At 53.1% G+C, this 14676-nt stretch overlaps 6 protein-coding genes across 6 annotated transcripts; 2 read left to right on the top strand and 4 right to left on the bottom strand.

The window, feature by feature from the left end:
• Positions 1-867: 867 nt before the first annotated feature.
• Positions 868-2749, bottom strand: VTN49DRAFT_4070 (uncharacterized protein; the record flags this gene model as incomplete). The annotated part of the gene is made up of 5 exons (XM_069411976.1): positions 868-1361; positions 1418-2159; positions 2222-2499; positions 2563-2574; positions 2635-2749. 5 exons carry the CDS (start codon positions 2747-2749, stop codon positions 868-870), a joined length of 1641 nt encoding a protein of 546 aa, XP_069267265.1.
• Positions 2750-3331: 582 nt separating this feature from the next.
• On the bottom strand, positions 3332-6949 carry VTN49DRAFT_4069 (uncharacterized protein; the record flags this gene model as incomplete). Its single annotated transcript, XM_069411974.1, has 5 exons — positions 3332-3655; positions 3708-5933; positions 5985-6502; positions 6556-6725; positions 6810-6949. The coding sequence occupies 5 exons, from the start codon at positions 6947-6949 to the stop codon at positions 3332-3334; spliced, it is 3378 nt and encodes a 1125-aa protein (XP_069267264.1).
• Positions 6950-7548: 599 nt separating this feature from the next.
• Positions 7549-8949, top strand: VTN49DRAFT_4068 (uncharacterized protein; the record flags this gene model as incomplete). Its single annotated transcript, XM_069411973.1, has 1 exon — positions 7549-8949. The coding sequence occupies one exon, from the start codon at positions 7549-7551 to the stop codon at positions 8947-8949; it is 1401 nt and encodes a 466-aa protein (XP_069267263.1).
• A 28-nt stretch (positions 8950-8977) lies between these two features.
• Positions 8978-9263, top strand: VTN49DRAFT_4067 (uncharacterized protein; the record flags this gene model as incomplete). The annotated part of the gene is made up of 2 exons (XM_069411972.1): positions 8978-9007; positions 9057-9263. The coding sequence occupies 2 exons, from the start codon at positions 8978-8980 to the stop codon at positions 9261-9263; spliced, it is 237 nt and encodes a 78-aa protein (XP_069267262.1).
• A 16-nt stretch (positions 9264-9279) lies between these two features.
• On the bottom strand, positions 9280-10716 carry VTN49DRAFT_4066 (uncharacterized protein; the record flags this gene model as incomplete). Its single annotated transcript, XM_069411971.1, has 3 exons — positions 9280-10100; positions 10156-10395; positions 10458-10716. 3 exons carry the CDS (start codon positions 10714-10716, stop codon positions 9280-9282), a joined length of 1320 nt encoding a protein of 439 aa, XP_069267261.1.
• Positions 10717-11848: 1132 nt separating this feature from the next.
• On the bottom strand, positions 11849-12724 carry VTN49DRAFT_4065 (uncharacterized protein; the record flags this gene model as incomplete). The annotated part of the gene is made up of 1 exon (XM_069411970.1): positions 11849-12724. One exon carries the CDS (start codon positions 12722-12724, stop codon positions 11849-11851), a length of 876 nt encoding a protein of 291 aa, XP_069267260.1.
• Positions 12725-14676: the final 1952 nt, after the last annotated feature.

The raw sequence follows: 14676 nt of genomic DNA, 5'->3' as shown, positions 1-14676 counted from the left end.
AAAAGATATAATTCAAGGTACAACAGAGTACTGGAAGCATTCATTTTAAACCCAAAGCAAGGCAGTTCGCAAAGAGAAAGTCTGCTGTGTTAGAGGACAAATCAGTTCCTCGTAAGTCCAACATCTTTCAGTGTCTCAATTGCTTCGAACTTCCACGCCAATACTCACCTCTTTGGCTCTTCCCGGCAAGGATATTTTGGCCATGAGAACTAATTCAGAAAATGTCTCGCTTCGGCTCAGCGAGTATTTCGATCTCCGTGCTCGAGCTTATGGAATGTTGCGGGCACGCGAGCCGGAATTGATGCAAGATTCACGAGGCACATTTCTTACGTCCGAACTAATCAAATCAATCGTCGACCTACTTGAGAATAGTGCAGATGTTAATGCACAAGGCCGCATACTTGGCAATACCCTTCAGGCTGCTTCTATCGAAGGAAACAAGGAAGTTGTGGTGCTGCTTCTGGAGAGAGGCGCAGATGTCAATGCATAAGGAGGTGAATAGGCAATGCTCCGGGGCTTTTAGTGTCAACTAAAACGAGGAAGCTGTGGAGCTGCGGCTGGAGAGAGGTGCTGATGTCAACACACAACGTGGATACAATGACAATGCTTTCCAGACTGCTCAATGGAGGGAAGATGAAAACAGGAAGATGGTGACGAGAAGCCTCATCGTTTCCATGCATTTGTTCTTTGGGATGTCCTACTAGAATTACTTCGTTCTAGGAACTGTCTCCAGATCTTCAGCTTCTTTGATGCAGGCATAAATAACTATTTTACATTCAAATGAATCAAACAAAATCGCAGCATCTGGCCTTATGAACCCTAGCACTCATATGTACTATTCAAAGTGAAAAACAAACCAAATTGAAATCATAACTTCATTCCCAGCAACTGATGCACCCGCAAACTCTGCCGGATGCTGAGATCGAGCATGATTTCCTCACTGCCACCAGGGATTGCGTAGGCACGGACGTCGCGGTACAGCCGCTCGATTTTACCGCCCTGTCCGCCGCGGCTGTAGCTCAGACCGCCAAAGATCTGGCTTGCCTCGCGCGCGCAGAACTCGAAGGTGGTGGTCGACTGCGCCTTGAGGCCGGCAATCGCACCGCCCAGCTTGAGCATTGCCTCTGTCTCGTCCATCGACTGCGCCTGAAAGATGATATTCTCCAGCCAGTTGTACGAGGCCTCGATCTGGCGGGCCATGTGCGCCAGCTTCATCCGAATGACCGGATGGTCAATGAGTCTCTTGCCAAAAGTGCGGCGCTTGTGGGCATATTTGATGGACTCTTCGTAGCAAACGCGCGCGAATCGAAGGCACTGGATGACAATGCCCAGGCGCTCGTGGTTGAAGTTCATCATGATGACTGTAATCGTCAGGAACGCACGTACTTATCGGCATTAAATTGAAGTTGAGACGTACCCTTGAAGCCCTGGTTTTCCTTGCCAAGCAGGTTCTCCACAGGCACCTTGACATCCTCGAAGGTAATGTAGGTGGTGCCACTGCTCCAGACACCTTGGCAGTCCATGCGTCGGGTGCTGACGCCCTTGGCCTCGCGCTCGATGAGGAGCACGCTAATACCGTTCATGCCCGGGCCACCGGTGCGGACTGCTGTGGTGAAATAGTCGCTCCAGATGCCGTTTGTGATCCACTTCTTCTCGCCGTTGACGATGTAGTATTTGCCATCCTCGCTCAGCTTGGCCTCGCAAGTGAGGTTGGCGACGTCACTGCCCGCGTCTGGCTCGGTGATGGCCAAGCAGATGCGCTTGTCACCAGCCAAGATTCCGGGCAGAATCCTATCCACCAGAGACTTCTTGCCGAACTTGACGAGCGGTGGGCAGCCGATGCCGAAACCACCGATCAGATTCCAGACGACACCACCACTCGCTGCGCGAGAAAGCTCGTCCGTGATGATCATCTCGTGGAAGAAGTCCCACTTCTCCGGCGGCACGGACTTGACTGTATTCTTGACATATTGTGCCGGATAGCGTGTACCAAGGAGACCCGCCAAGTAGCCTCGCTCACCCATCTGCTTGTAGATCTTGGGAGGAACTTGCTTGGCCTCATCCCACTCCGTCACGTAGGGCTCGATTTCAGTCTCCACCCACTGGCGCACTTCTTCGCGAAGGGCGGCATGTGTGGCATTGTAATAAGGGGAATGATACTGCGATATAGAATGGGCTCAGCGCGAATTTTCCAAGCATTACAACCTGAGGGGTGACATACGCCTTGGTACCAAGACGGATCTCCAAACGGAATTAACTCTCCATAGGGATCCAAAACAACCTCCGCCTTGGCCGGCTTCGCGTTCTTGTAGGCCTCCGAATCATACGTGGCCGGAGTCGATGATGACGACGCGGATGCAGACGAAGACGCAGCATCCTCCTTCTTCTTCGAGTCCAGGGAGCCAATCTGGAGCTGTGCCTTGTACTTCTTCAGGATACCCTCATTGTGGTACTTCCAGAACTGCTTCGAAGCGTCCTTTCCCGCGACACGCTGCAGGACTGTCCGCTATAATTAGCACTGAACTCCGGCTTTTGCTCGGCTGCCAAGGAAGCGGAACATACTCTTCTTGCCACCTGAACGGCCAGATTGTCAGTCTCAGTTTGAACACATCACGTCAAAAACAGCCAACATACCTGGATGCTCGTCCTGGAACTTGGTCAGGTCGTAGACATCTTCATCAATAATCACCCACAGGCTGTCCGCCTTGTTATGGGATGCGACCTGGTCCTTTGTAAATGTTTGCGACATGTTGGTGCCTGAATATACACTGGTTGGAGGACTTGTAAAACAGCGTTCCAATATTAATATTCAACAGAACAATGTTTATCCCAGTCGCACCGCAGGAAAGAAAAGGATCAAAATTTCTACCCTCCAGGCGAAGAAGAGCCCCATATTATTATTTAGTCCCCGGATTTCACATGCTTAGGGATCGAATGAACGGATGTTCGCCTAAGTGGTGACGATAAGAATAATTTACCCTCGCTCCCATTGGACCGCGCACCTCGGCATGCGTCATAACTGCCATATGAGGAAATTCCGAGGTACTTCGAGCCACGTGATGAGCTTGCCGAAATGGGCCGAGTAGCCAGGATTGAGGGTCCCAAACCCCAACTTTTCACATGTGAAAGCCGAGCCAGTTCCGATTCGGCCCCTGCTCGGAATCTTAATCTGGGGTCTGGGGTTAGTGCAGGCTGAGAAAACCCGGAAGAAACCCTGAGCCCTAACCAGTTCGACGAGAAAGGATACACTACTACGAGAAACCCATGTATATACTCGAAAACATCCATTTCTAGTATTACATTCAATACATGAAAAACCATAACGAGATCTCTAGTCCTGATCCATATGATCCGTCTCATAACCAAACTCATTCGGGACTGGTGCATCTTCTTCGCCCTCTTCCCCTTCATCGACGGCAGTGAGGACGCCTGCGGCCAACGCGGCTCCAGTGGCAGCCTCCCGCTGCGGGGTCTGAAGAGCCGAGATACCGGCGGCGGCCGCCTGCAGGCGATCCTGGAGGCTTTCGGCCTGCTGCTGTTGCTGTTGCTGCGGTGCAGCAGCGGCCGGCTGTGAGACTTTGCTGGCGCGCAGTTCGATTGTCTCGCGCTCCTTGTCAGGCTCCTTGTCGAGGACAACTACCACACCTCCGGTGGGCTAGAAATAGAATTAGTCTATTGAAGTTGCAGCTTGGAACAATAGAACTCACCCTCTTTACCGGCTCGTATCTTGGATCAGGGAAGGTCAGGTACTTCAGCTGCGCAGGGAGAACGCGCGACATGTTCTCCAGCTCATAGCCGACTTTCTCCTTCTCTGGCTTCTTCTTTTGGCCCTCGGCCGCTTCTTTCTCGCCCTCCTTAGCCTCCGCGCCCTTGGCTTCCTCAGCCTCAGCCTTGTCGGCGGAAGGTTTGGGCGTCGTAGGTGTCTGGTCAACATCCATGCTCTCCCGTCGTTGTTGTTTCTCACGGCGCTGCGCGCGACGTTTGGCCTGTACTGTGGTCGAGAGAACCGCCGTCTTCACCTTCTCCGGTGCCTCGTCCGTCTTGACCTCCTGCTCAGGAGGATAGTCGAACAGGCTGGGTCTCGTGTTGCTGTGGAACTTGAAGACAGGAACCTCCAACTTCTGGTCCACGCCGATAACGGCAGTGGGGGTAAAGCTGAGTGACAGGAAGTGGGCCAGAGGGAACCAGTACCAGTACTGGAGGAACACAGCAGCGCCTACGATGCCGGGCATGTTGAGATTGCCAGTCTGGGTCTGGAGGCTGATGGTGCAGTTGCGGCCGCCGGCGTCGATGATACCGAGAGCGAGTGCAGCGCCAAACTTGGCCATGGCATCCTCGTGACGGTCGCCAATGACTTTCATCATCGCTTTGCGGATAGAGCCCACCTTGGGGTTCAACGCGTCGTTTTGCTGGATCAAGACCATAGCCAGCGAGATAAGAGCTCCCTGTCGAACAAAGTCGGTCGGGTCCTTGAGCATCGGCTCCAGTAAGTCGACGGCTTCGTCAAGTCCAGTGCCGGCGCACGAGATACCCAGGGCCATCGCAGAGCCGTATCGGACGTGGGGATTGTACGACTCGGAGAGCAACTCGACCATGCGTGGTACGCTCTGGTACTTGCGGAAGAGAATGAAGCCCAAGCTCATCACGGCTACTCGTCGAACATCATCGTTGACATCACTAACCGCGACGTGGAGCAGCTTGCGAACTGCCTTGTTGCTGCTCGTGCCGCAGTAAGCCAAAGCGATAGCCATAATGCCACCGTAGCGAAGGGTGGGATCCGGATCGCCCAGCAAGCCGTTGATCAACTCATCAGCGGCCTCTTGGCGACCGTACATGATGAGGGCGATACCCATAGCCAACCCACGCACGATCTTTTCGTGCTGAGTTTCATGAGCGTACTGCACCATTTCCTCCAAGAGTTTGACGTTGCCAGTTCCCAGCATGACAAGGCCCAGAGCGACGCCCACAGCCTCGCCGTTGATTGCTGAGTCGCTATAGAGCACAGTCTTGAGGTCGTTGACGATTCCTTCATCGCCAGTTGCCATTGCAGCGACACCCAGACCAAGGGCACCACCATGTTGGACAACTTCCTCCGTAGCCTTCTTGAAGTGGTCCCGAATCAGCTCGACGGCAGTGCCGCCGTGGTTGGCGTAAATCAAACCAAATGCATAGAGGGAGCCACCCTGGCTGTACACGGAACCGTGGCTGCCGACACCAGAGATGTGCTCCTTGGGCAGGTATGGTGCAAGGAGTTTCTGGCCTTGCGACAGGTTGCCACGGTGGATAACACCAAGAGCAGCAGTGGCGGTGAATTTGGACCAATTCACGGCCTTGCCGAGCCACTCTAAATTGTCGCGGAAGAACTTGTCATGTGTTGTCCCAGCGTGCATGAATGCATTGGACAGTGTGACCGCTGAGTGGAAGATCGAATTCCGAGCTTCCAAGCTGTCCCGAATCTTGTTGAGAATGGTGATGTCGGCCTTGTTACTACGGTAAAGGAATTCAAGACTGAGTTGAATCGTTTTCACGCCGTCAAGAATCTCGCGGATGGCTTTGAAGGCTTCGCGTGCTTCTTTGGAGAGCTTGCTGTTTTCACCGAGCGTTCTTGATGATGACTGGTCCTGAAGCAATGGATCTGTCTCCTTCGCCTCTTCCCCACCTTGATCTCCAGTCCCTTCATCGGCCTGATCATCCGATGCATACTGGGCAATCCCTTCGGAGACTTTATTCAGGAACTCCTGAGTGCTATTGTCGTATAGATCGAACGAGATCTGGTAGGCTATTGCCAGGGATCTTGGATCGCCCTTCTCCACTAATTGCCGCAAGATATCGGTAGCCATGGAATGCTCGTTGAGATAAACGACACACTTGGCGATGGAAAAGTAGTCGGGTGAGGGGATCTCGTTCAGTAATTCGAGGATCAGTTTCAGAACCTAAACAAGGAGTCAGAGAATTCCCCTCTAGGTACTCCACGGTAAACTGACCTCATTCCGGAATCCTCGTTCTTGGAGAATGTTCATGCAGATATCCAGAACATACTCCATGAGCTCCTCGCCCTTTCTCGACTCACCCTGCCGCTTCGCATCCTCGCTGCAGCGCAGAATAGCCTTCCGAAGGACATCCAGATTCTTAGCCTCGATAGCAATACCAACGACCTGACGGTAACGCCTCTGTGCAAAGCATTGCTCGAATAGCCTCTCAATAACTGCTTGAAGTTGCGCCTCCACTCCACGCTTGACCACCAAGGCGGTCTCAGATTCCTTCGCGCCTGTGGTCTCAGCGCTAGCATATGAGGGGCCAGCGCCCGGCCCATCTCTCGAGAGCAAAGATTTGGAAGGAAGGGTGGACTGGGAGAACGGGGTGATTGGTGATGTCAGACTGGCAGAGGTACTCGTGGCGCCGTCGGTGGAGGATGGAAACGCAGTATTCAAGTTCGCCGGCACTTCCGCAGTGCTCGGTCTGCGGCTAGCGGAAAGTGCGATAAATGTGTCCACACATTTCGCTGTGGCCATGTCAGCAGAGGAAGGGTGTAATGGGGTATGTGCTGTGACGAACCAATGATCGTGTCCTCATACTCGCCACCGTTGTCGAGATTCAACCGCTTGCCGGCTCCAAGCGCAAAGACCATGCTCTCGTTGTATTCCTGGAGATGGTAGTATACCTTGGAAGCCACCAAGGCCGCAAGCTCGCGTTCCGGAAAAGTCTCATCTTCGTAAAGAGCCTCACTAGACACTTGCTGTCAGCCGTGGACGCCCCATTGCCAGAAGCAGAGACTGCTTCTGCAGAAAAGGATGCAGTATGAAACATACATCTGCGGAATTGCGTCGACAATGTCGGTCCACAGCTCATCGACTTGGGCATCAAGCGCCTTCAAGGCATACACCTTAACCTCCGGATCCGGCTCGGAAAGGTAGCCGACCAGGCCTGAGGCCGACGAAAGGCCGACCATGTTGCAGTTGCAAGTGAGCTTCCGTAACTCTGTCGGTCGGAGGCGGTCCTGACGGTCGGAGTTGTTGAAGTCTCAGGTGGGATGGGTGTTTCGCTGAGCGGTAGGAGGGAAGTAAATTCGTCCGATCCGGCGACTAGAGATGACGGGAAGGAAGAAGTTCGCAGTGCAGGAATCGCAACGCACTGCGCAAGAAAGGTTAATAAGCCGGGAGGGCAAAGGACGGGGATTTGGGAGCTCGAAGAAGGTCTTGGTAAAGCTTCAGGCGCGATAACACACGTCAACGATGGAGCCGGAGCTTGGAGATTATGTAATATCCTAGTCACGTGACAACCATAGCTCTTGGGCTGGGCTTGGCTGGGCTGGGTCGCTGGCCGCCATGAAGTCACACGCTCAACCTCAGGTAAGAGCTGGAATGATGGTTGCGCAGCTCGCAGGCCACATAATTGAGCAGATGACATGGTGTACAGTTTGTTCGTGCTTACTCGCTTCAAATAGCAGGTTCTGATTTTTGGTGATATTCTGAACGTTTTCGAATGCCAAACAAGCTCTCCAGAATACTCCTACAAGCTACGAATAAGACCAAACAGCAAGATTTTGAAATGTCAACTCTCTTGTCCAGTGCAGAGGAGCCTATGGCACGTGGGTCGCGGCCACGAGTTTCATTCGACACGTCAATCGCCTATCATCATGACCCGTTACTCTACATCGAAAGGCAAACAAGGCATCTGCAGCAAAACATCCAGAGTTTGCTCGACGCGCAAAGCGAAGGGTTAGTAGCCGGACTGTCTGGAGCACCCGATGATGACCACTCGTCGACGGGGGTGTCCTCCCCCACGATATCTACAGCCAGCAGCGCGCGAGGCGTGCCGACGATACCGGTCCGTCAGCCTGCACCTAAGAAGATCAGCCTCCGTGCCGCACGGAGAGGGATACTGCGATCAATGCACGAGATGCTGAGTCTAAAGGAGGAAGAGAAAAAAGTAATCTCATTGCGGATCGAAGAACGTCGGAAGGCCATTTCAGAAGTGGATGGATTTGCCTCGAAGCGTGAGGGACTGCAAAAGACGATCACGGACATCCAGAATAGTCGAGACGGAGAACGCACAGAAGAGCTGAAACGTGAAGCGCGCGACCTGGAACGCGAAATCGCAGAGCTAGAGTCAAAGCTGGCAGAACTAAGAACGCGGCACCGTCACCTGACGGACGAAATCTCGCAGACGGAAAATGCGGTAGAATCAAAACTGTCTTCGTACAAGGAGTCGTTGTCATTGTTGGATAAAGAAGTGGAAAGATACCTGCGCGCGCCGCCACTGGCTGGACCTTTGCGTCGTGATACCAGCGGGACCACATTCTACTCGTTGAACCCGAAACGACGAACCCTCGATATGGCGCGCGAGCATTGGCAGCAGGAGCAGATTGAGCTTCGAAAACGCCAGCGGGCTGTGGAGCGCGAAATCCGTGCTCTGAACGAAGGTGGTCCGGTCTGGCAGAGTGTAATAAACGAGATTACAGCCTTTGAGAAGCGACTGAAACGGGAGATAGCGCAACTGGCCCCGCCTGACCAGACTGACGGGGTTTCAACAAACGAAGAGCATGCGAAGAAGATAATTCGTGACATGGACGACGTAATCCATCATCTCGAGGAAAAATTAGATCTCGCCAGCGACAAGGACTGGAACTTGCTTGTGTGCAGCATCGGCGCGGAACTAGAAGCATTCAAAGAAGCTCAGGCCATTCTCCGTCGCCTCTTACCTCAGTCGGAGGACGGCAAACCACCTTCTGGAGCCTCCCAAGACGAGGAACCCCAGAAAAAGAACACGCAAGAAGACCACTCGCAAGGGCAAGGCTGGGACGCAGCCAGCGAAACTCATGCAGATGAGCCACCCCCTGACCTACTGAGAGACGTCACGTCGTCTCCGCTTCAGGCTCAAACAGCGAGCGGCAGGTCCGAGCATGAAGATGATGAGCCAGATCCTGCATGGCTATTGTCTGATACGTAGCCTATTGACTTGCAGTTACGTCACTTGCATGTACAGACACCTGATACACAATCAGACGGTTTCGTTTTGCATTGCTCCGTATTCACTGCATGACTTATATCCCATAGAATATCTCATCAAAGTACCCATCCAAGAGAATCCCGAAAGCAGACGCGCACCAATACGCCAGGACAATATCAAACCACTCCAAAAAGACGACGCCAAAAAAAAAGACAGATAGGGTATCAGCATATTATTATGATCAAACAAACCCGCCATCAACAACACACAGCAACAAGCAGGGGGGTATCATGGTGAATCTGCAGTTGGAATAGGCAGGACGTATGTGGACTACGTCCCATGCGCCGCTGCCGACGGCGACGGAATCGGCGGTGGTTGTTGTTGTTGTTGTTGTTGCTGCAATTGCTGCAGTTGTTGCAGCTGGATTTGCTGCTGCTGTTGGAGGTGATACTGCTGCAGCTCCTGCTGTTGCTGTTGCTGCTGCCATGACTGCTCCCACTGCGACTGCGCCTGTTGTAAATGTCGCAGCTGAGCCGCCTGGAGCTCCATCTCCTGCTGCTTTGCGAGACTCGAATTATCTTGCGGTGATGTGCCCAAGGATGCAAATGCCTGTTGCTGGGATGGCATTGGAACCAGACCGGTTTGGCTGTTTGCGAAAGAGGAAAAGCCCGTCTGGCTGGTCGCTGCGTACCCGCCGCCATACCAGCGGCCGTCGAAATCGCTGGTTTCCGACCCTTTTCGTGACAGGCCCAGGGGCGTCATTTGGGAGGTTTCTGGCCCACCCCAGGCTGGTGAGACGGGCTGATTTCCGGCCCAGACGGTCTGGAAGGGTGTGCTGATTGTGGTATCGAAGCCACGGGCATGGAGATGTTGCGCCATGCCATGCTTCTTCGCCAGCTTGCGCTGGTGGCGCACGAGGAAGAAGCAGCCCACTGCTAAGAGTGCGACGATGATGATGAACCCGATGATCGGGAGCACGATGACGAGGGCGAGGTTCTTGATGCCATGCAACTCGCCTGCAGTCGCGGACGATGAATACTCTGCGGTGGTAGTTGGCAGAGCGCTGGTATTGAAAATCGCCGTCGGCGCGATGGCAAACGGTTTTCCATCCTCTGTTTGGAAGTGGCAGTTGTATCTCACGGCTTCGACAACTGGTTGCAGTTAGCCAATGGGATCGCAGGAATGGTCCTTTGAATGGAATCGTACAGTTACTCAGGTACGCTTGTTGCGATGTCAAGCCGTAGCAGAATTTGCATTGGGAGATATCATTGTCCGCAAATGAATCATCCCCGCAAAATGTATGCAGGCTACTGGGGTTTGGGTCTTTTAACTGAAACTCCAGAGCCGGCTCAACAGGATGACAGCTGACGACGCACGGCGTCGAAATGTTGGAAACTTTTTCAGGGAACCCAAAAACGCAGGACGAGAATGCGTATCGAAGGTTGTCTATTGATTTAACTTGGTTAGTACTCATAAAAGACAACTTCGTACTGGAAGGGAAACCGTACACAATGCCCAATTCACATCCGTCTCACCCGTTTCTTGATTCTCATATTCACTCTGCAGAGCGCACGAGACGCAATCCTTAAATTTGCGACCCTTTCTGGTCGTCTCAAACTCCTTGTCCTCGCAGACGATTTCCTTCCCCGTTGTATTCGAGATTGGATCGCAGAGATCTGCACATGGCGAACCGGGAGCCACTCGTAGGGCCTCGACGCCAGAAACAATCAACTGCAGCGAGGCCAGGAGCGCCTTCAAGACGGCCATTGCGCACGCCTCTTTTCCGTCACTGTCACTTCCACTTTCGCAGTTTCCTTGATATCCCGACGTCGACGGACTTCTGTTGAGTTGCCGATGTCGGCTCTCCCGACTGCGATATCGTTGTCACCGCATGAATAAATGAAGTAAGCGGGAAGCAATAAAGAGGATAGTATTGCCAGTCAGATCGATGAGAACAAATTCCACCGATCAAGGATTTTTTTCAGTCAAGTATTAGCGCTCGCAAAAGGAACTCGAAGCGGGGAGGGGCCCTGCAAGGTCAGGATGTGACGGCGGCCAGCCGTAGGACGATGTCTCTCCCACGAGCCCTGTGATGGAACTTAATTTCTCCCTTTCCAGCCCTGCAAGATCTGACCGAATAATGAAAAATACGATATTATGCACCTTTAAAGATCCTACACCTTCCCTATCGAACCATAGTCGAGTATTAATCTATTCTTCTCCAGGCTTCGCATGAAAGCTTAGCCCAGCGCGACGCATCGGCACGCAGATGCCGGCGGTGACTTCCAGGCAAATCATTGGCATGCTACATATTGAACAAACGAGGGGTTGGCAGAGCTTATGGCGGAGGGAAGCACTAGCCTCAGCGACAAGCACGGCTGCATGAGCAATTCTGACCGGGGATTGGACAGGGATGCGGTGTGATAGTGACGAGGTGCAGCGGTTGCAGCCAGTGACAATGCGGAGGGGCCTGTTGATACGCGCCCCTAAAGAGCTTAGCGAGGGAAGCTAAGGCTAGGCCAGTTGACAGGCGAACCAGTGGCGATTGGGCAATGGATTGGCCATTTGTCAACTGGTTCGAATGGCTCCAAATCGCTCATTCCCCGGAGATTCCGGTTAATCGTTCTGAATGCCAAACCAGAGGCAATTAACCACTTTGATTCATCCTCCTATTACTTAGGTACAAAATGGCTCGTTCTGGTATCATTAAATTCAACTCATGGCTTAGGATTCATGTTGAGGGCTCGTTTATCACGTGATCTCGGGAAGTGGGGGCATGCCAAGACAACTCTGATAAGCATAACCTTTGCCCAATCCGGACCATAACTCCAAACTCCGTCGCTGTGCCGTGCTTCTTGAGGGCGATCTTCGTAGAAAATAGTATAAGAGCCTCCGCCGATCATGCGCCCCATAGTTCATCGTAAGACGGAACGAGCTCCTGCGGTCCGGCGTGCGATTTCCGGACTCTCGCGGCACTCGGCTTCGAATTTTGCTGTTGCGAGGGTAGAGGAGTCTTCGCAACGATGCTCGGGAGTAACGAGAGCTTCTTCGCCGACTGTAATGGAGGACTCTGACTGACCGAGGTGGCTGAAGTACCGCTGCTGCTGCGGTGGGATGCGATGGTGTCGGTCAAGGTGGTCTCGGGGCTGGTCGTTCTGTCGAAGCTAGTACGTGGATGAACGGGTTGGGCCATTGTTGGCCCGATGCTCGGGGCTCTGGCGGGCGGATTCATCACCGAGGCGCGGCTGCTTGGTCGTCGAAGAGAACTGCTTCTTGACTGACTTCCTCGGGTCTCGGACGCTGTGCGTCGCGGGGAGCGGGTTCGTGACATTGACCGACCGGGTCGGACGACCTCTGAGGAGCATCGCTGGTGTGCCGTTCTCAGGCCCTCCCTCGATCTCCCCCGTTCGTAATGGCCGTTGCTTGCGGTAGGTGGCCGTTCGATGGATGGCGGCGTGATTCCGCGCTCAATGTCACTTGGACGTCGCACCCAGTGCGCCTCGAGAAGCGGATGGTGGGGTATGACGTTCTCTTCGAGTCGCAGAGGTTGTGGTGGTCGTCGCTCGGCATTATTCTCGCGTACGGGCGCGGCCGCTTTGCGTCCGCGAGACCATCTCTTGAAGTAGTTGAGGGTTTTCTTGTTGCTGGTCTCCTGCGTCCGTGGGACGGGGACGTCAATCCACGCTCGATCGTTCGGGGCCGAAATGCCCTCGTCGCCCCATCTGCTGTGCAGAGTGGACTCGATGTCGTTGGTTTTCTTCTTTATGCCAGCCATCCGCAACAGTCTGAAGAGACCTAAGCACATAATTTTCTTCTTCGAGGAGAAAAACTCGAGTCAAAAATGAAGGGACGGACCGGGGCCGTTCGGCTTTCAATGCAGCGACCCTGGCTCGGTTACGTCGTCGTCATGTGCCTTTGATGCGTATGCCTATGATGTCCGGCATACTTGTGCAGGGTCCCATCAATGTTCCGACAGACTGCGACTGCCCACGCCGAAGCAGACGCCAGTGCATAGATTCGCTCATAGAGCGAGCAATGGACAGGACAAATGACCCTGGGATGGATGACATGTTTAAAAATGACCAACTCCAGATCTGTACCATGGCGGCGGAAAGTTCAAAGGATCTCACGGCATCTCCTTTTCCAGAATAGCGCCTCACATTGTGGCGCTGACAAGCTTGTTGGTTTCTATTCTCGGTTGCATGGCGTTTGCTTGTTCTTTGTAACGCAAGTTCCCTTGAGTCAATGACATTTGGGGGACCGGGATTGTTCAGAGCAACAATGCACTTTACGAGGTATTGATACCAGATTGAGTAATATGGCGGGTTGACCTATTATGAGCCGTCGTTTGACTAAACCCGTTAGATTACCAATTACCAATTTAATGTCGGACCATACATGGATGGCTGACCTGGTCGCCTACTGGGAATGTCGGCTAGACTAGGCTGCTTGTGAGCCCAGCCCTTTCCAACAGAGATGGGGGACGGCCAGATAGTGGCTGAAAGTGCGCAGATAGTGATGTCAACGACCAGTCGGAATCGAGACCGTCCTAACAAGAAAGCCTCGCACTTAGCCTGATAATAGTAGCCAAGGAGCCAAGTTTCTAAGGTTAAACGATTCAAGAAAATGTTAAAACGAACAGTTCTGCGGGGTCACCGGGCGCGGGATAGTTGGGAAAAATGCGCCAGTCGAATCGCGGCGCTGAAAACCCTTGCAAGCTTCAAACATGGCCAAGGCTGCGGCGCCATTGTCCGGGGTGCGGGATGATACGTTAGCTTGTTGATTAAAATGAAGAAACGCTGGCCAATGCATCGAAAATTTAGTCTCCGGCGGCGTTCAGCGACTGTTTCAGGATGGCCAAGGGTCCAGGCAAGCTGCAGATCGTGCACTGGGCGGCTAACGGAGGGATTCATAGGCCGACGGATGTGTTCTCTGTGGACCCTGGCCATTTCAACGCCGACTGTGCCGTGTGTTCTTTTTGGTGCGAAGTTGAAGCGCATTTGACTGCGTCGTGCATTGCTACATTTATGGTTCTAAATCTTGCGTTAGGGCTGCGTAGGGCACACCTTGACAGGTGTCATGGAACGAGTCAAAATTGGTCATCTCATCGCATATTTGGTATAAGGACTATCCTCGGATGATCTCCCGAGGTTTATTGTGTCAGTGCGGGTAAATCGGATCTCGCGACGGGAGATCAGCAGACCAAGATTTGAGACCTCGACCTTGTATGGACCCGCAAGCGCTGTGCAGCACAGAGGTCGGGGTGTTGATTGGGTCGGAGTGGGTGGTAACAAGTAATCCCATGCCACGTCGGGCCTTGGCCGTGGACAGGGCTATACTGCGGGAAGTGCCAATTCTTTGACAATCCGAGTTACACCGTCGGTTCTTAAAAACAGGCGATCAGGGATGCTGTCGGAATCTCACTGTTATGTACATACTAGATAGAGACGGTGTGTATGCTCGAAAAAGTAATAGTGCACGCGGGTACCGCTTCCGGGAGCAGGGGTCTTTTGGAAGGACGTGTCATTAACTCTTCAAGCCCCGTAGCGTCGTAGATCGAAGCTCATCTCAGCGCTATATACATCTAATAATCAATCGACTCCTTTCATGCAATGGGTATCACGCCTCAACGCCAGCGGATGCTTCATCCGTCAACTCCATGATCATCATCATCATCATCGCTGTGCACAGCACCAGTCCTCCTCCGAAAAACGGAAGCGAAACAAA

The sequence above is a fragment of the Thermomyces lanuginosus genome (genome assembly GCF_041956635.1).
Source record: "Thermomyces lanuginosus strain ATCC 200065 unplaced genomic scaffold VTN49scaffold_31, whole genome shotgun sequence".
Taxonomy (NCBI): domain Eukaryota; kingdom Fungi; phylum Ascomycota; class Eurotiomycetes; order Eurotiales; family Trichocomaceae; genus Thermomyces; species Thermomyces lanuginosus.
This window is presented reverse-complemented; position numbering and strand designations above follow the sequence as displayed.